Source organism: Pagrus major, chromosome 4, assembly GCF_040436345.1.
Source record: "Pagrus major chromosome 4, Pma_NU_1.0".
In the NCBI taxonomy this organism is placed as follows: Eukaryota; Metazoa; Chordata; class Actinopteri; order Spariformes; family Sparidae; genus Pagrus; species Pagrus major.
The window spans coordinates 9,653,272-9,673,837 of record NC_133218.1 but is presented as its reverse complement, the minus strand read 5'-3'; the positions used below and the strand labels follow the sequence as shown (position 1 = coordinate 9,673,837).

At 40.3% G+C, this 20,566-nt stretch overlaps 1 protein-coding gene across 2 annotated transcripts in view; it reads left to right on the top strand.

Moving 5' to 3' along the window:
• Positions 1-20,566, top strand: part of cdh8 (cadherin 8) — a 99,834-nt gene that overhangs the window by 53,370 nt on the left and 25,898 nt on the right. For both annotated transcript variants that reach the window (XM_073464418.1, XM_073464419.1), the window contains exons 3-5: positions 10,377-10,496; positions 17,752-17,919; positions 18,187-18,374. In XM_073464418.1, coding sequence (XP_073320519.1) covers positions 10,377-10,496; positions 17,752-17,919; positions 18,187-18,374 — 476 coding nt within the window. The remainder of the gene's footprint in view (positions 1-10,376; positions 10,497-17,751; positions 17,920-18,186; positions 18,375-20,566) is intronic.

The following is a 20,566-nucleotide window of genomic DNA, read 5'->3' as shown; positions in this document are numbered from 1 at the left end:
AGGTTAAGTGGACGGGACGTGGTGTCTTTTTTAGTTGGATATCAGTCCATTCATCCTAATTCACGCCTCGTTATACATGATCTGTGGGGGATTTCATTATTTTAGGCTACTTTAGCTTTTTTCCATGTTGTACAGTAGCTCTGCATTTACACAGAAATTCATAAACACACAGTTTTCTACCGTTGGCCGCTGAGCAGCTCAGCTGGAACAGGATTGGGCTACACACCTCGTTAAGGGCATTTTGGCATCAGTGTATACATAAGTAATTCATTTCTGGTATTAAGTAATAACTTTGATCTCCGGTTTAGCACTCTCAGGAGCGAGTGCTGATGTAGTGCGGCAAAAATATTAACCGCAAGTTCATTTCCCACCACAGTTTTACATTATGCTGAAACTTGTTTTTTTCCCCTCCTTTTTCCTTTTTTTTTTTTGGAGGAAGCATAATTCACATTAAACACTCTTGCCCCTGTGGCAGAGTTCTCAAATTAAGCAACATTTTCTTCATTTACTCATGATAAAGTTGTTCATTAGACAATATACTTTGCCTTATTCTTTGTTATTACCTTGCCATTGTAAACGCCTTGGGAGCAATTAAACATGTGAAGTGCCCAATTTTCCGTCCTCGACTTCCAGTCCTGAACTCTATCTGCATGTTGCACACATTTCCTATGAACTAATTAAAGTGAATCAATGACACAACCCTTTAAAATGGCGGCATATGTCACGGCCATCAGCGGGGAACAAAGGACCCTCTTAATTATTTTGTTCCTGCCGTTCCTGTAAACGGCTTGTCAAGGCGGCAGACTCAGTGGCCGACTCCGTGAAATAGGGATGTTATGTACACACACAGACAGGTATCGCACACGAACACACACACATACACTGTCCCCTGCTTCTCTGTAACGGCTCCCTCTCTGTCTTATAGAAGACCAGTAATTGTACTACAACAATGACAATGTAAGTGCTTAAGTGTGACGGTCCCCTTACTCTTCAAAAACGCAGCGTCCCTTATCCATCATTGGCTCTGGGGAACAATTTCTTGGATGCTGACAACCATATCTTATCTTCAAGATGTTTTTTTTCCTGTTGTAAGGTCTCCTCTGGCCTTTGTTGTATTCGGCCAAGGCTAATTTTGAAAAGTGTGTTCAGGCATGAAATAAACACATATGTCCTGATCCTTTCAGCCTCAGCAGGGTGTTCCTCATTCATTTGCCCTGTCCCTGCGTCCCTGCTGAAACTCACAGTTTAAGATGAGTATGCGTTAGTCCTGTTATGAAGACTGATGGGCCGAGGGAGACCGTGTTTTTTCCTACCTTGTAATTATTTACTGTGCCTCCATGCATTCTGAAACACTTACGTCTTCCTGATATAAATATAAACCATCATAGTAGAGGAGAGCCACCACTTTCAGTCGGAGCCCGGGCTGTAGATCAGAAGAGTGTTTGGTGGAAGTAGTGACAAATGAAAGCATGGGAGGTTTGAGGCTGTACTGGCAAATGACAAAAAGTTCACACATGCCAGTTGTTTATGAGCATGCTTATTTGTTTTAGGGTTTCCCTTAATGCCCATCTGCAGTGTTGCCATAAATGCCCATCTGCAGCCCAGGAATCTAAAACTGGCTTTGACTACTGTAGGAAAATCAACTGGCGTTGCTCCAAGTATGTCATCTACTCCTCTGAGAGAAGAGATGGACAGGGATGGATGGATGGATGAAAGGATGCCTCGACATGCTTGTTTTCTCCACCTCGTTACAACCGTTTCTGTGTTATCAAGAGCTTTGGCCTGCCACACTACAGCACAGCGCTACACTTTGTATTTGACAATACTCTGCCTCACAGCGCTAATCGCCTCCTAATTCTTCCATTATTCCCCATCCGTGCACATGCATTTCAATCAAATAGGTGGTACTGTCCAAAAATAGTGCTGGTGGCACCGCCTGGAGAGATGGGCTGTCAGTCTCCCTGTCTGATCATGAGCTATTATCCTCTCTGCCCACAGACAAGAGAGAGAGCTACACCAGTGTCTATGTGATCATGATCAATACATAATCACTTTCCTGTCACCACAATGGCGCTATCAGGGGACCGTCCAGCCCCACAGAGCAGCCATTTTAGAAAAAGGGTTTGGCACGCCATCTTTCTGACCTAGAAAAGCGGGAGAGGGGTGGGTAGTGGGTAAGTGTAGGCTGGACTCATTTAAACAGTCATTGCCGTGGGATGCATTATTACATTTTCACTACACCGGGGTTCATTACATTAGTTTGCAAGTAAAGAGACATTTATGAGACCAGGAAAATATTTACTGACCAACAGACAGAGTGGCTAATTCTAAATGACAGAGGGACAGCTACAGTCTGCAGCTAACAGCATTTATTACATGGTTTTGTTGGACGGAACAGTTCTCTAATTGGCCAATGAAGTCAATTTTTGCTATTTTTGTCATCAAATTACTGGAAAAAAAGAATGTAATCATCTGTGAAGATTTTTCCAATACAAGGTCAAATTTACCCGAGTGCATGAAACATTATATTGCTAGTTAGAGGCTCAGCAGTCTTTGTGTATCCAGACAGCTTACCTTTAACTGTTGCAACGCTGGGTTCATGTCCAACGGCGCATCACAGAATTCTATGGAATAAACATGTAGACCACTGTGTTAGAGTATGTTAGGCAAAAAGATATGTGAACAATAGTGTTAATATCACATTGGTCGTAGGCAAACAGCATAACTGCATGGTTTGTTAGCACTTACATGCTAAAGAGGTTCACATAGATCTCATACTTGTTTGCCATCAAGCTTTTGTATTGTAAAAACAAGAGTTATTCTTATGGGAATGAGGATGGATACATTGTTCAAAGTAAGCTTTCAAGGTTATTGAAATGGCTCTCCTGATGACACATACATTTTTATTGTGTAACTTTATGAATACACATTGAAACCGAGTCGCCACAATAAATGTTGGCAATGTACATTCTTGCAAACCACGAATATTTTGGAAACTTAACATTTATTTATTGTTTTTCAATTTTTCATGATCTTCTGACAACTCTGTGCTTATGTTCTGACAGGTTCAGGCACTAAAACCACTTGCCTGCTTTGGTCACCACAAACACAGCTGGATAGGTATTAACTTTTTGTTGCCACACACACGCCTGGAAATTGTCCCAGTGTATCCTTAAAAGTATCAAGTGGTATCACACTTATAAATGTTGGAACACAATCTTAAACTGACTCGGCAGCCTTCTCACCTGTACCTCCACCACCATTTCCTCCACCTTGCGATAAATCAGGTCTTAAACATATAATGTGAACATGATATGACAGGTAACATACAAATTTAGAGAATGAGTGGTTTGCAAAATGTAAAATATGCTAACATTTTATTCCGGCGACTGGGATAGATATGTTTTTCTTTAAACTAGCATGAATCGATTTCTTTCACCACTCAGGGGCAGAACAAAAAGTCATAGGGAAAGGATACATAGCAAACAGTTGCCTATTTACACATCCAGCAGACACAAAGAAGAATTACTATCCATTTGGTGTTGTGTTTAAAGTCCTAATAACTCTCCTTTTAGCTTTGCTTTGGTCTCCACTAAGTCCTGAAGACCTTAAAATGGCTACTTAAAGGGTGTCCCAAAAAAACCTCAGCTCTTTTTATAGAAATGGGCTAGAAAGGTTCTAATCTTATTTCTTATTGTTCATATCTTAGTGTTGCAATAAACCACCGTGAATCGTGTGATTTTATGCATACTACTGCCCCGCACCATGCCCCTCTCTCTATTTATCCCTGTGCCTCTCCGTCTCTTCTGTGGCCCCCGCGGTGTAAAGCCAGTCAGACATAAACAGTATTGTTTTACCCGGGTAGGGCTCACAGCAGGGCACTGTTAGCCCCACGCCTCATGCAGCCCACAGCTCTCCCCATGCCTCAGTGATATCCCTTCTCTATGGCTCAGTGCATACATACATATGAATGCCCCCTGTCCTCTACCCTTCACGCTTCTGAGCTGGTCCAAGCAGAGCAGAGCTGAGATGTTACACAGCTGCCATGCTTGTTGGATGGAGGGATATTGAGGAGAATCCTAACATTCTGGCAACAGTAAATGAACTGTAATGACATATTTTTTTTGGAGTGATTATAGGTATGATGGTACTTGAGCTGAGAGTGCTTCCCTGTGGTGCGGTTTGCCGAGTTGTACCAAGCATGCTGAGGGTGAATTCTGGGCAATGGAGGAAAAAAAGCAGCTCATGTTCTTGTTACATCACCTGGAAAATAGAGCCTGTGTGCATAATGCAATAAAGGATTTGTAATCGTTTTGTTCAATGAACTTTTTGCGCTTAGCAGAAAATCTCATGAAGTGAGCCCTATTTTTGCACAGTAGTTTGGTCTTTTATTTCATCCAGTTTTTCAAGACATTAACTGTGGCGGAGCCCGTCACCCATAGTTTCACACTTGACAAGAAAATAAGTATTTCTAATTTTCATTTCATCATCAAACAGCATTTTTGGTGCCACTATCTGAGGTAAATCTTAATATTTTAGACATTCTCCATTGCATGTCAGCTGAATTTTTTTTAAGTTTTAATGGTGGAGAAGCTCCTGACAAGTCCACAAAATATCAGTGAAAAATCAATATTTGGATCTAAAGCTGTAGACAAGAGTAGCGTTATTTAATTTAATTCCTTTCCTCCTACTCTGCAGTGTAACAGTGAAATGAGCATCTTGTAATGCCTCTCAGCTCCATCTTTATGACCTTCCACTGTTGATTATCCTTGCAATACGTCCAAGGAAATAAGCATGCTATACAGATGACGCTGTATTATGAAATAATGTGTAAAAGAAATAAGCTGCAATGTCCTTCTGCAGTTATTGTGTGTCACATCGGGCTGCATCCCGCAATTTATCCCCTCTCTGGTTCAAGGAAGATTCCTATTGATTTCCCATCACTGGCCCAGTGTACGGAGTAAATAGGAAGTGTGTGCCCTATTATTTCTGTCGGGTTGATAAAACAGGAGGCTAGACCCCCATGTCTTTATTCTACAAACCACAGACCCTTCACCAACAAAGCAACAGCTGTAAATTTGATGTAAATGCCTCATATAGAGTGATGGCATCCGTTGAGAATGATGTGTGTTTAGATTATTGGTGTGGTATTAAATCCTGTGAACTTCACGACATGATTAATGAGATTACACTTAGCGTGGGAAAACAGCCGTAAATGCAGGCTGTATTTTTCATACATGTTTAATGCGTGTCACTCTGCGGGCCACTGCCCAAACCAACAGAGGGAGATTTGCAAGGTTATGTGCAATCTTTCAGTGTCATGGGCATCTGCTAGACAGCAGGAGAAAAGTGAGACTAATCCATTCAGACAGGACACAGCGTGATTGCGCCTACTTGCACATCTCTAACAGGTTTGACCGAGGATTGTGTAAAAAGGAACACTTCTTAGGTAAACAGACATGCCAGAGCAGTGCATTGCGCACAACATCAGATGCATTCTGGGTGTACGTTTTTCCATTTCCATTGTAGGCTTTTTACATGCCTAATCCTCCCCGCACACTTTCTGTTTTTAGCAACCATTGAGCATTTTCATCCCTGGAAGTTTATAGGTGTTGTGTTGCTATTATTGTAAATGCCACAATGCTACCGGCTTCAAATAAAAGCCAGAGACAATATTCCTCCTACAATTGAGTTTCTGTGCCCATTGCCTGGCCCAGAGCTGCATCCATTTCTGCAGTGTCCCTGAAATTTCGGTGCATTATCAAGAGGAAGGACGAGCTAATCTGCACTGATTTGAAACAGGACCAAAACACTGGCTTTCCTAATCCCTCATTTTTTTATCAGGGGTGGTGAGGAGCATTTTACCCCGGTGGGAGGGAAAGAAAGAGGGAGCTATTTCATGCTTCGCCGGTTCCACTGTTTTTATGAAGATTTTTTCCTACCCGCTACTTCCCCCACTTCAATCCATAGTGTAACTGAATTTATAAAGCCTGTTTGCAATAGTCAGTCACCTTTTAGAAGTATGAAGGTACTTTTCATAATTAGGGCTGTGTAGATGGCTGCCGTCTCCCTCTGTAGTAGTAGTAATTTAACTTTAAGGCAGATAAGTCTCTGTATCTCTGAAAAAAAATGAGGTGCAATTTCCGTAGCTGTCTCTCATTTTATTCATTTGACAATTGGCAAACATCTATGGCATACAGGATATAATGTGCTTCCCAGCATTAACGCATGAGCGCACCAATTTGGTGGTGGGATATAATTCATATAATTATGTTTCCCTTCATTCTGTCAACCACTTTATTTGATATTTTATTGACTTATCCAACATGTTTGTGTGAGATTTCCACATAATGCCAGCTTTTTAGACCGTGTATTGTACATAACCTCATTCTGAGGAGTCATCCTATATGGTGTGTAGAATGAAAGTAATGCGATATTTTCCACAACACACACGCGGCTAATGGTGAGAACGGTCAATGCGGTGGTACACAGTATTAATAGCTTTTGAAATGTGATAACTGAAATATCAGGCTCACTATTTACTTCATGTAAATTGAGATTAAGTGATCAGAGTGGCTGTTAAGTGGATTCAAGAAGAGGAAATTCCAAGTCTATCAGCAGCTCACATCAAGTTATAACATGCTGTTTTTTTCGCTTGTCTTATCGCAGCGAGCAGAAACACAGAAAAAAGCGAGAGCGCTCATTGATCTGCTGTGATCTAAACACTGCAGAAGGCACGGGGTGTAACAAGCAGTATGAAATTTACAAGGTAAGCTTTGGCAACACAACAGCCAGGGTCATCATAAGACTATGAATTACTAGAACACCTCCGTCTCAAAGGACCACTTGAGGCTCTCTCAATGTGGAATAATTGGGCTACAACAGTGCAACTGCTCCTCCAGTTAGAGTGCAAAGGTGGGTTTTTGCTTTGTTTTGCTGTCACAAGGCCACAGAGACTATTAATCAATGGTTGATATGTGTAGCTGATGTCATAAAGATTGTTCAAAAACTGTACCACATAGATTTGAGAAGCACCTTCAGTGTCGTGCTATTTATGAAAGGCCCTTTCTGTTTTGCCGTGGTTACACTGGAGTGGTTTGGTCTTCGGCGTAAATGCAAGAGTTTGTTTTGACCTTCATGTATGATAGACTTATGTTCAGTATTCACAAGGCAGCACATTGATCCAGTGGTAAATACAAAGGGCAGTGGCTGAATGTAGTGGGCTCAACATGTTCTCACTCACTCAACTTGGTCAAGGGCCTACGCTTCAAACTATAAGATGCTTCACCTGCCTCTTTAGCATCAGTTTTGCATGTGAAGGGCTTCGCAGTCAAGTTAGCCATAATATGTAATATGCAATGTCCGGTTTCACTTTCAAAATAAAGTTTCCTAAAAAACAGTCCCTATATTATGACTTATGGACTGTTATTATCATTCTAAAACTGTCACCATTTTAGTTAGGTGTGGCTCCAAAACTACTTGTTCAGGAAAGGATCATACTCTGAGTTAAAATAGCTACATTCAGTCTCGTAACTCACATCAGGTTATAAAATTTTTTTTTTAAAAATAGATGAATATTTTTTTCACGAGAAGGCAGTTAACATTTCTGCAAACCAGTGACACATTCACATTTGCACATGTCATAGGCTACGTACCATATTGACATTCCTGCACTACGTGTCATATTGTGTTCACGTTATGGGGGGTTACAGACGAGAAGGCTGCTAAGCCAGACATTGATGGATATTTTTTAGGGAGACCTCAGGACAGTATTCAGCCATGTTTGTGGCGACCAAAAAAGGTATTTTTAAGCCCAAACAGGATCTTTTCCCAACCCTTACCAAGTGCTTTTTGTGCTTAAACCTAACCAGACCATAAGCACAGAGTTATCACAACACAAGATAGAGAACTGAACAGCAAGAAACATCAAGTTTAGGGTTGAACTACTAAAAAGCACACAGGAAAAATAACCCTTTAGAAGCACACAGAGGCCAACTCATTTTCCAGCATGTAGGGCAGGCTGTATGGAACAGCATTTTGTTTTCTCCCCTGAAAAGGAGCCCTGGAGGGAACTTCATCACTTTTTTGCACTTAGGGCCACAGTAGAGAGCACTTTATCATGTTTTATCTAACATAGGGCATCAAAGAGGGCATGGCAATTTTTCGAACATGGGGGCACCAGGGTGGGGGCGGATGTACCGGTCCAGTGCATTGGTCAGCAGATCAGTCGGGGGTGCTGTCAGTGCTTGCAGAGGCAGTAAAAGACAATATTCCAACAGAATACAGATGTCTGATTTGTGGGTTACACACTAAAGACTTTGCAGAGGCTGTGTTTCCAACACATCTGGCGCTTTTTACTTTCATGTTTTAATTCATGACTGACACCTCTGAATCATCTGAGCCAGAACTCGTGCTTGGCGCAGGTCTTTACTACAAGCCTTTTTGTCTGCAGTGGACAGACTTTGTTGCCTGTGGCAGGACCTGTGCCGTCTGCGATGAGGGACGTCTCTCTTTGTTGTCAGAACACCTCTAAATATCTTTCACAGAAACAATTACCATACCATCTGTAGCTTCCTGCCAGCGTGTTGCTCACTGTCAGCACGTCAGCATCTTTTCTCTCCCTCTTCCTATCTGCCTCTCTTGCACAGTCCCTCACACTGAGACTGATGAGGAGCTAGGTCACCATGAATTAAAATGGATGAGTTTAATTGCGTTAATAGTCTCTTTATATTCCGTTTTTCAGTGGATTTTTTTCTTGATGGCGTATAATAGAGGCCTGAATGGTGGATTAAATTGTCACTAATCTATTTTCTGATTTGCCCTGAGCGTTTAGCACAGCTGATATATTGATGAAGGTCCTTGCATACATTTTCTGCAAAGAGCTGTTTTATTAAAGAACCTAATTTCTGCTACATTGAGTATTGTTGGTGTGAAGGTAATGGCTAATTGCTCCAGTGTTAAGGAGTGATATCCGATTAGCATTTAGAATACATGTTCCAACAGTTACATTAACGTAGCCAAACTTTTAATTAGGCAAACTCTTCTCAGAAGGTAAAGAGTTCTCTTTGTGTGTTAGACTTGAAGTTTGCGATCAGTGTAAACACTGTGTAAAGACATACATACATTTGATTATCTTGTAACCTTCAGCAGAGTGTTCTCAAGTGTTCAAAACAACTGTCAGTGTGTGTATTAGGGGTCTGCGGTAGTCACGGAAATAAAAGTAGAATCAAACACGGCCATGGAGACAGCAATGCGGTTACTTTCCTCGCTGTGTTACAAGAAGTATGTGAGACATCCATCACTGTCACGTTGATTTGCACACTGGCCAACATGTGCAGTGGAAGCTAGCATTACAAGAGGCTAAATGACTAATCAACACTGACATGACTGGTTTGCTCAGTTAGACCAAACAGCCATTATACCATATTTCATCTGAAGTCATGTCACATTTGCCTCGCGTAATTGACACTTTGACGCATGAACTGTACACACACCGCTGGAAGATGAATTAAGGGCATGTTGTGGCGAAATACAAGATGCAGTTATATTGTGGGTACACATGCCTGCTCAGATATCATGTTTTTTTGTTTTTTTTTTACTAAAAAAGACTCATTTGTTTATTATTTCATTGTCGTAAGGGACTGTTCAAAAATTATTTGACGGGAGAAGGGATTAAAAAGGAGTCAGGGCTGGGTATTTCACTTTGTTCTGCTTAAGGGAGAGTAGTGCAAAACTTTAAGAAAAGCAGGAAAGGATCTTTTTTGTCTCACCAGATTCAGATTTTGTTTCCACCTTTGTATTTCACAGAGCTGCCCAGTTAGCAGCTATGGGTTTATTACCGTTCTATTTACATATAAACTTTACAAAAGCACAGCATGTTAAATTCATCTTGCATTTTAAGTTTATCATTATTTAATTGCTTGTATCAACTCAAAGTGGTTCATGATTTTGAAATACTAGTGGGTAGTACCAGTTTGCTATATATCAAGGTCATGTTCCATTGAAATTGTGACAAAGCTACAGAGAGCCTTCATTTTTTTGAAAAGGTGAACCAAAAGGCCCAGCTGCTGTTCAGCCGTCCCCATCACAACATTTTTGATGCTGTTCCTTACTGACTAAACTCAAAATATACAGATAAAAAAAAGCTCAGATGCCATGTACACTGCTGGGATTCCAGAGGAACAAAATTGGCAATGAGCTGCATATATCAAGCATGGCTGATACTGATGCGATCGCATTTTTGAAGAAATCAACCCCACAGAGGGCTGAATATACTCATCCTGATTGGCTCAGCACTTCCAGATTCCAGCTCACAGCTATGTAGCGATGATTGCCTATAGAGTTATAGTTCATAACTCTGTCTCTCTGCCCCACAGGTACCCCAGTTACCCGGGTGACAGCTACAGACGCTGATGATCCAGTGTACGGGAACAGCGCTAAACTAGTCTACAGCATACTGGAGGGGCAACCATATTTCTCCATAGACCCCAACTCAGGTAAGTGCAGTTCTGTGCTGTGTTTTAGGACTTCAAGATTAATCTCTGTTCTGCAGGCACAAACGTTGTGAGGGTTGTGTTCCTCTGTCATAAATCTGATTAGGAGACATACAGTAGCAGAACACACTGGCGGCCATTTTGTAGCATGTTTGACACATCGGATTCAGGAGTCACCTGTGTGGGATGGCCCTGAGTTGCAGAACCAGCTGAAGTATTACACTATAAACAGAATGCTGAATAATACCCAGACATAATACAGAGGTCAAAGTGTATGACTTAAAAAAAAAGGAGGACTGAATGAGAACTCCTCTGTGGAGCAGGCGAAGCTCTCAGTGCTGTTACTCATTGTTTGCCTGACAAAGCCTGACGAAGATCTCTGTGAGATCGAAACGTTGCTTCATTAAATTTAATGGGAGCTATTAATACAGTGTCCAGAATCCATTGTCTGTTTCTAACCAACGGAAAGCATAATGTATTACAAAATGTAATGAATGGACGCCACGCCCAGAGTGGGACAAAAAGGGAAGAAATAGGCTTTACAGTGAGACAGTGATTACATCTGAGGATTATTTCAATAGTCCTTTTCTTCCAGACAGGGCCAGGTACATCAGGCCAGAACCTCCAAGTATTTAAACATCTGGCCTTTTTCATTACCCGCTTCAGCTTAGATAAATGAGCTTACAGCGTCACCCCAGGTCAAGTTGTAGGCTATCTTTGAGTAAGTATGTCCAACTGGCTGTTAGGAATAACTTCACCTTAAAGTGTCTAATTTAATGTATGGTGCAAATATTAAGAAAGGTCAACTGTCTGTTTTAAGCTTTCAAGGCCCAACTGTGTATCAGAACCAACACACAACTGAATATTGCCACGTTTAAACAGGCAATATGCAGTGGGAAATTATAATGCAAGTTTTGCAATTCTAAAATGATATTTTCACAGTCACTCAAAAAAACAGGTAAGGGCAGGCTACTTCCTGCAGGCACAGTCAGTGTTGTAAATAAGATATTCAGATTTTTATTTCATTTATTTCTAAGAGGTGTCTGCAGTCAGCTGATGTCACTCATTTTAGATACAGGCTATCGCACATTATTTTACAACAATGAACAGACAGCTTCACTGGAACTACTTGAGTAGTTTCATAGGTGTTTATCAGGAATTAATAGCTCACCCTGGAGCCAATCAGAATCAAGCATTCACCCAGACCATGGTAACAACTATCAATATTGTATCTAGTACAGCCACATTCCAGTAGTGATTAAAATAGCATTAGAAACGACAAAATAAATTTAAGCTGTTCACGCTTGCCTGAAGGCATCAACGTTTACTAAAAGGTCCTTGTGCTTCATTGTTCTTCCAGTTAATACTGTTTTATCTTCAAATCTGATGAAAAAAACAACATAATCTTTAACAGCATAAAACATTATAGAAACCTACTTGAATACTTTCAAAAGGTGTTGTGACAAAGCTGAGCACAGGTCAGTTTTTCTTAGCTAATGAACATTTGACACTGCAGATACATCATTTTCACAGGACAGCTCGGGTGTACCAAGCATTGTTTGAATTTTTTAAAAAAGACAGAGGGATAAACAGTTATGTAGATGATGAATATTTAGATATACTCCAGTTAATACATGTAGAGGAGACCACAGGATAACAGAATAGAAATATTTGAATATTTAAATCAGTTTTGCATTTTGGGTGTGAAGTCGAGGCTACTTGGTAAAATGTGACAACATGGGATGAAACATCAAGAAGACATCTTGATCATATGAATATATAATGATATGCACATTGTGCTGTATATCGACAGACGCTCCTCTAAGCAGGCATGTAGGCTGGAGGGTCATCCTTCTTGCAGTATCTGTTATGAGGGATTTAACTAACAAATTAATTAGAATTTATTCATATTTTAGCGTTGTTTATAGTTTTAAATCAATTTAAATGCATTTATTATGTTGCCTGAGTTTTGGCAGCAGAGCTCCCTGTGCTGCCAACACTGTGGGTTTAACTGAAAAAGAAAGTCAGAGGCGACAGCAGTGAGGGAGAAGGTGTTTTTTTAATGTACGTGTGCACTGCCGACAGGTATCAGAGGTTGTACAGGTTCCAGCAGGTGGAGATGCAACAGCTTCCCGACCTGCTCGTCCACCTGAGGTTGGTGTGCATTAGGCTAATCATGCATACATTTTCTAAAAGGAAAAAAAAAAGAGGGGACTCATAGTAAAACACAAAAAGCACTTATCAGGAAATCACATGGCAACATGTTAACAAGTGTTGAGTGTCGACATTATTATGTAACCACCTCTTTTCAGCCAGCCTGTGAGGGACAACATTAGCAGATGCACGCTAAAAGGGAGCTGACAATGTTGGTTATTGCTTTAAAAGTTGTGTAACAACAACAGGACTGCAGGTAACTCAGCCCATCTGTTTTTTGAAACGCTTGTAGATTATCACTGCATGAGGCTGCTGTTAACTCAGACTCCCAGGCTCGCTGCCTCTCTCACTACAGCTGCGCACTCATGCACACTTATGTTTGGAAACAAAAACAGTACACTGGGGCAAAAATGTGTATTACTGGGGGCACTACAACAAAACTGAGGAGTGTATAGCTTTAATTAAAACATGAAGTATAGTAAGAGCCACAGAGCTGATCGGCTGCACACTGTGCCAGTGAGTCCGGATAAATTTAATCAGGTAACGTTTTTTGATCTCACACAGAGCTTCGTCAGACAGCCGTTAATGACATCACACATGGAACGCATACATACACCCAATATTACTACCATGTGATTGCCATCTGCACAATACAAACACCCCGGGCCCTTATACTGAAGCAGTCGGGACAGTGCTTAATAAGACTGAAACCAGACAGGAAGTAAAGGCTAGCCATGGAGGATAGCCTCTATCAGTGGGACACATCAGGACAAATGCAACGTTTTCTTTTGTCCTGGTTTCGCTAGGTCAACTCAGTGATATGGTTCAACAATGGGCTGCATGAAACTCATCATTAAAACTACAAAATTATAGAATTCATATGAGCAGAGCGTGGGCATCGCTCAGTTGCGTGTTTCCATTAGATGATTGGCCGTCCTAAATGCTAAATGGGCCAGTACTCGTATGCTGCTGCGTAACATCACTGCGTTATGAGTTCAAAATAACAATAATAATTACTTCTTCCTTTCACAAGGCAAACTCTTCAGCAGCGTCATCATGCATAAAGTTATCCCAAAACAGATTCCAGATTGGATCTTTAATTGCTTTTTCAGCTGACTTTTTAACATGTGTCTGTAAGCAATATGATTAAATAATGGTGAAATTGCATTAATAAGAAATGAGATGGAAATCAACTGCTCACAATTTGGAAAACAGCACACAATAAACAAGCTCCAAGAAAGGGAGTTTCAAAATTTATGTACATAATTAGGATGAGCGCTCAGTTTTCGAAACATAGAAATCACTGGGCTCGTCCTCGCTGCTATAGGCGCCACAATCTCCGAGCATCTGCAGCCGGAGCGTGGCTATAGAAAGCGCACTGAACGGACAATTTAAGGATTAGCATTCATGCTTTGTGTGATTGCGGAGCACGTGCAGATGGCTCATTCAAGTGAGCCAGATGTTTTAATGAATGTTAATGAAAAATAAAAGGTAAGGGGGGAAAACAACCATTTGAATGCGTTTGACACTTACAACGCCACATTGGAAATGAAAAGCATTCAATAAATAAATAAACATCATGCCCCAATTCATCACTTGGTTAATGGTCGGTGGAAAAAAAAAAAGTTGAGGCAAATATCTATGGAAATGAGTGTTTGTCTATCCTCCCTTTTCAGTGATTAGGAATTAATTTGAATAATTAACGATGATCAACAGAGATGAGAGTGTTGCTTCTAGCAGGATGACTGAAGTGTGTGTGTGTGTGTGTGTGTGTGTGTGTGTGTGTGTGTGTGTGTGTGTGTGTGCGTGCGTGCGAGGAAGATGTGACGTGTTTGTGTTGCTCTTTTTATTCGCGGGTTTATTTGTTTGCGCGACTAGAAGAGAGGTAGGCCCACCTTGTTAGTACCAATCAGACATTTTTACTGCTTGGACATAATACAGTATGTAGAGTGTCATTGTTGCTCGTGCACACTAGGCATACACCCATATTTTTCTAAGTGCAGCAGACATTATAATGTGAAGGAGAAAAGTTATTTTAATATCCTTTCTTTATTATGCTGATATCTTCTTCCCTCGCTCTGTCCTTCAGACAGTGTTTTTTTTGTGTCCCATGTGTCCAAGGACAAGTGAGACGATTCACCACAAACTGCCTGTGGTGTTTCACTTAATAATTGTTTTGTTTTACCTGTCCTTAAACCTGAGAACCAATTCTAATATGCCTGACTTAATAAAGGCTTTTAATATGCTTTGTAATATTTCTCCTTGATCCACTTAATAAGAGTGTTTACAACACATATCCTCTACAACCAGTTTCTTTCTCTGTAAAAGCACCTCGAGGTTCTCTGGATTAACTGACTGATCACGTTGTCTTGTCAAGATTTGCGTAGTGAAAATGCTCTGTTAAATAACATCATTATGATTATAAGTAGTAAAATGGATAAAACAAGAATCCACTGAACTATCCTTGTGCAAACACTTTGTGGTCTTTTGAAACAGCTTTTTAAATAAGGACATTAATTTATTCATCTTTTTTAATAAAATGGGTCAGTGTGTTGTGGGATCACTTCTCTTCTACTGCATTCACAAAGTAAGGCCACTGGTCCCAGCATCTGTTTATGCATGTCACATTAAAAGATGACTTGTGTGAACAAATTGAGCATCTTGTAAATGATCAACCCTTAAAAAAACTTTTTTGGGTGCTGGACATCCTCTCACTGGCCACTAGTAGCTAGTGTTGTATATAGTACTACTGATTGTCTCAACCAAAATAAATGAAATATGTTCAATATAAATGAACAAACACATAACTCAAATACCATGTTTCTCTCCCTTCTCAATGACCTCCATCCTTTTTACTTTCAGCAACTAAAAATCAGTTCAATACAATAATTTAGATTCCGACCACTCTAGTATTTGAACTCTTTGTGGCATTACAGCCCTCCAGTCCCACACAGGAATAAACGAATAGTGTAAAAAAAAGACCAAAAACCACATTTCTTGAGGCAACTTTAAGTATAAAGGCCACATTTTTATGTACTCAATACCAGCACATCTCCCCAAATGATTTCAAATTGAGTTAGTCTGTTCTTTTGAACAGCTATTGTCTTTTGCATGTTCAAATAATAGCACATTTCTTTTTTCCGGTGTAGTAGTGTAGGAGGGTGTGTGGGTTTCCAGTATTTGAGTATCAGTTACTTTAATACAACTGATGAAAAAAGAAGAATCCAAATGCATGAATACCTCACTGTAGTCGGTGAGTGTGAGTGTTTCCTTGCTTCAGCACACCTCATTCAAATGATCAGCTCATCATCAAGCTCTGCTGAGGCCTAATAAAGATCCATTCATTTGAATCAGGCGTATTGGGGCAGGGAAACCTTTAAACATGGCTCCCAGGACCAGGATTGAGGTACACTGCCGTAGCATCTCTTGAAATACATGAGTTGATTAATTCAAATTACATTTCAACCCCGATATCTGTGATAGCCACTGTTCTCTATGAAACCAAATCTTTTAGGTTTTGCTACGTTCCCAAAATGCTAGGTGAGTGTATCAGTAGTACCGCATTTGAGACAGTTCGACGATATATTCGGATCATATTTACTAACTTTATCTCCTGTTCTTTTCTTTTCATTATTGTCTGTTATAAATTATGTGTTGCTTTTGTTTTGTTTGTCTTCACCTTGTCGTTAAAATTGTGGGTCTTTGTTTTGTTGATGTTTAAGTGTACACTGTGTATTGAGCAATCTGAATAAAGCCTTATTTAAAAAAAGAATGTGACACATTAGTCCTGCTGGTGTGTCAGCTAACCCTAAAAAAGTTAGCAATTATTATTGTTATTTTCACATATATAGCAGTGACCTCAAACAATGAGGAAGTAAAGTCAATGTCAATTCAAAAAAGAAGGGTCTAACAGACATCACAGTTGCTGGACAGAAAGGCCTATATAATACAAGGTTGAGACATAATGTGAGGAAGAAGACTTATGGTCGTGGGTCTGGGAGGCTTGTGGCACTAATGTGGCCAACCGCTCCAAATCGATTTGTTGTGCTGATCCCATGGTCACCAAATGTGCACCATTTTTTTGTCGGGAAACTTGTTTGTTCCTTCATTACTGTGGAGGCGTTAATATTTTATAGCGCTGAGGGAACAGTGGTAATAGCAACGTATAATGCTTGAGGTGGAGGAAAAGACACACCCAACCCCGGTGACACAATCATAAAATAAAAGCTTGTTGACAAGATATGTATTTATTAAATTATCTGAACGAGAAGGTTAACACTCCTTCCTCCGATGCAATCTCGCTAATGAGGTTAGGTAGCTATTTTCTTGAGAATATCCAACTCTTATCCTTCACATCCTCAACTTGTTTAGATCATCAGCGCTGTGTGTGACCTCCAAAAGCAAAGCTGACCCTGAATTTGTGCTGCATCTCTGAGGAAAATCTATCTCAAGAATAGAAAATGCAGGCATGCACAACATCCAAACCCCTCCCACATTTTTCATCATCGCCGAGCATATTCTCATTGTCTGAGGCAGCTCAGGACCAAGGCAGGGTGTCATGCCAAAGCCTGGCTTTTATGAGGGGTTTTATATTCATTTGATGATCCTGCAGGCCTCTGTTTCCTGAGTGGATTATCCGTATATGCTGGTGCTGAGCCCTTTTTATATTCAGCGCCGTGGCAGAGTCAATAAGGTCCATTCTGCATACAATATTCAAGATTATACAAGACAGACAGCATAATTCACACTCAATCAGAATACAAATGACTGCAGACGGTGGAACAACACATTCAAAAACAAACAAACACAGCTGATTTTCAGTGCTGGGACTGGCTCAGTCGGGACCACCTTGCCATGCTCACACAGACGGTGCACTCTCAGAGAATAAACCTGGGTAGAATTCTTTACCTCTGCTTGTTAAGGAGAGCTTGTTTTGTGAAGTCACAGTCTAAAATAATAGGAGTAAGGTGGGCGTGAAGGTTACGGTACGCCTCACTTGTGCTTGCCTTTGCATACTCGCATGAGCGTCATTAAAATGATGTGCAGAGTATATCAGTCATGTTTATAATTGCACTAATGTGTTATGAACTGCTTCCACCTCCAGCGACCATAAAAGTGGCTCTCCATGGGATGGATCGGGAGATGAGGGAGGAGTACCTGGTGGTCATTCAAGCTAAGGACATGGGAGGTCACATGGGTGGCTTGTCAGGAACCACAACTGTCACCGTCACGCTAACAGACATCAACGACAATCCGCCAAAGTTCTCTAAAAGTGAGTAACTTCACAACCTTAAACATCCCAAATCAAACTAGGAGGAGAAACAAATGACTGCTGCTCTGAATGAGCATTTCTCTGATTGGCCATAATTGGGAAAAATAAATGTTATTTTGTAAATTTCATCAAACAGGCTCCTTGGAAACTAACTTCTCTCACTGCTGTAATGTGTAATGATGATGCAGTACTGTAATATGCTTCCACAATTCTGATTAATTTGATCAACATTTCTAGCAAACAAAGTGCTTCTCTATTTCTCCCCAGGTTTGTACGAGTTTATAATTCCTGAAGACCTACCGATAGGGAAAATGGGCGGCAAGGTGAAAGCTAATGACCGAGACATCGGCGAGAATTCCAAGTCTACATACAGCATTGTGGAGGGAGATGAGCAAGGCATGTTCGAGATTTTCACGGACACACAGACACAAGAAGGGATTCTTCGCCTGAAAAAGGTAAAACCTAGAAACTAGCTGGAAATGTCTGAACTCTTCATTCTCTCTCACTGACTGACATTAGACAAAACATGGCCATGGGCTCTACTAATGCAGGACCATTCTATAGCGACTATATTTACATGCACACTAGTTTTCTACTATTCAGAATGTGACAATATTAAATCAGGCCTTTTTCTTAATATAGCCTATTCCAATTAAGACATTTAAGATATGTGAAATATTATTCATTGTCATCATCATCTATTTATATAGCAGTCATTTATGTTGCAATATTTACCAATCTATGTAAAACCCAATGGCCAGAATAATGTTGGCAATGTACGTTTCTGTAAACCACAAATTTGTTGACACTTTGAATTTCTTTATGTTGCAACTTTACAATTCTTTTGGTTTAATTTTCAAAATTGTATGTTGTGACAGCGCTGTACTTATGATCTGGTTAGGCATTAGACAAAAAGAAAAAAACACTTGGTTAGGCTTAGGAAAAGATCACATTATGGTTTAAAGGAGCACTATGTAGTTTTGGGATTAAATTTGAATCAGAAGAGAAAAATATTCATTGACTGATTTTCTATATCTAGACCAACTAAATCGTTTTCATGACTGGATAAATTGAGTAAACAAACTGACCTTAAAGGACAACCGTGCCACCTTTCTAGCTTCAAACAGTGTCCTCGGGACCTTATTTTCCTCTGAGAACAGCTTGTTTGAGTGTTTGTCTGAGTTTGTATTAGTGCCTCATTAATACTGAAATATTAAAATTCTGAGTAAAATATCCTCTACAAAACTATATAATGCACCTTTAAAATGCCAGTTTTGGTCGACACAAACTCGGACAAAGATTTCCCGAGGTCTTGTACAAAAATTGAAACGCAATCTTGAACTGCAGTCAATGGCTTGGCAACCTTCTCGCCAAACTGTAATGCAACCAACATCCGCTCCTTCTCCCCCTATTGAAAGTCAGGTCAAAAACATGTAATGTGAACATGTTATGACACAGATGGGATGTATGACATGAACACGTTTGAACATATCCGTGATTTGCAGAAATGTTAACTACCGACATTTCATTCTGGCACCTGGGCTGCGATCCATGACCCCAGATTCAGTCAAAGATTTCAGGGCCAAGCCTGGATCTCCTCTCACGCAATAACTGTATAAAAATGAAGCTTTTAATTCTTAATGTTGTGGTAACATGAGGCCAGATTGCTCTGCCCTCTCTGTATCACTTTCTAGTGAAATTCTGTGCCTTATGAAAGAAGGTTTCATTCAAAAGTATAACATTAAATATTAAGACGCTGGACCCTGAGTGTCTTGAGGGCTAAAGGAGCATTTGTTTTTTTAGTATATATTGCCTAAATCTGTTTTTCTTCCATTTAAAAAAAGTCTATGACACTAAAGTCTTGCACACTCAGCTGTAGCTGTAGCTTAACTCGAGGCATATTGTTCCATATTGTAAACTGGCCCAGCCCTCATTCTTATATTCAATTAGAACTTTGGTTGAATTCAGTTTTGCTGATACCCACATTATCATCACCATAAGAGCAGATGGCCTGAATCTTAAGTTGCCTCTTGTCTTGGCAATGCTAACATCACATGTGAAAACTGCAGTCTTCTACCACTTCATCGAAGCAGTTGCTGGTTAATTGCCTTGCTCATGAGTAACATTAGCATTAGCCGTTCAGAAAAGAAAAGACAATGGTCATGAAACTTGTTCATCAAGATGTTTGCAGGTGTATGGTCCTGAGGAATCCCCGTCACCACACCTGAATCTCTCACCTTGAGGCAAACACATTAGCGTATAATGGCGTGATACAATGTCATGTTGGTGAAGCAATTGTTCCCCATCAATAGCATTGTATCCATTAGCTAATGATGAGGTATAGCATAGGCATGTGCTTTCCTGCTGCAATGTGATACGCTTCGAAATAAATGTGGCACGACTGCAGTATGGATATTAGCTCCAGGATAAAAGCTGCAGGATTGAGCCTGGATATCATTGCTTGCCTGTAGACATTCAGGGCACCCATTCCCATATTTTGCTCAGTCTGGAAGTGTGTGAAATTTTCCCTTTGAGAACCGCAATGCATTTTATTAACACTGTGACCTGCAAGAATGTTTGGACGCGGCCGTATCTCAAGGACATCTGTGAAAAAATAAAAACTGAGATTTGAAAACATGGTATCAAA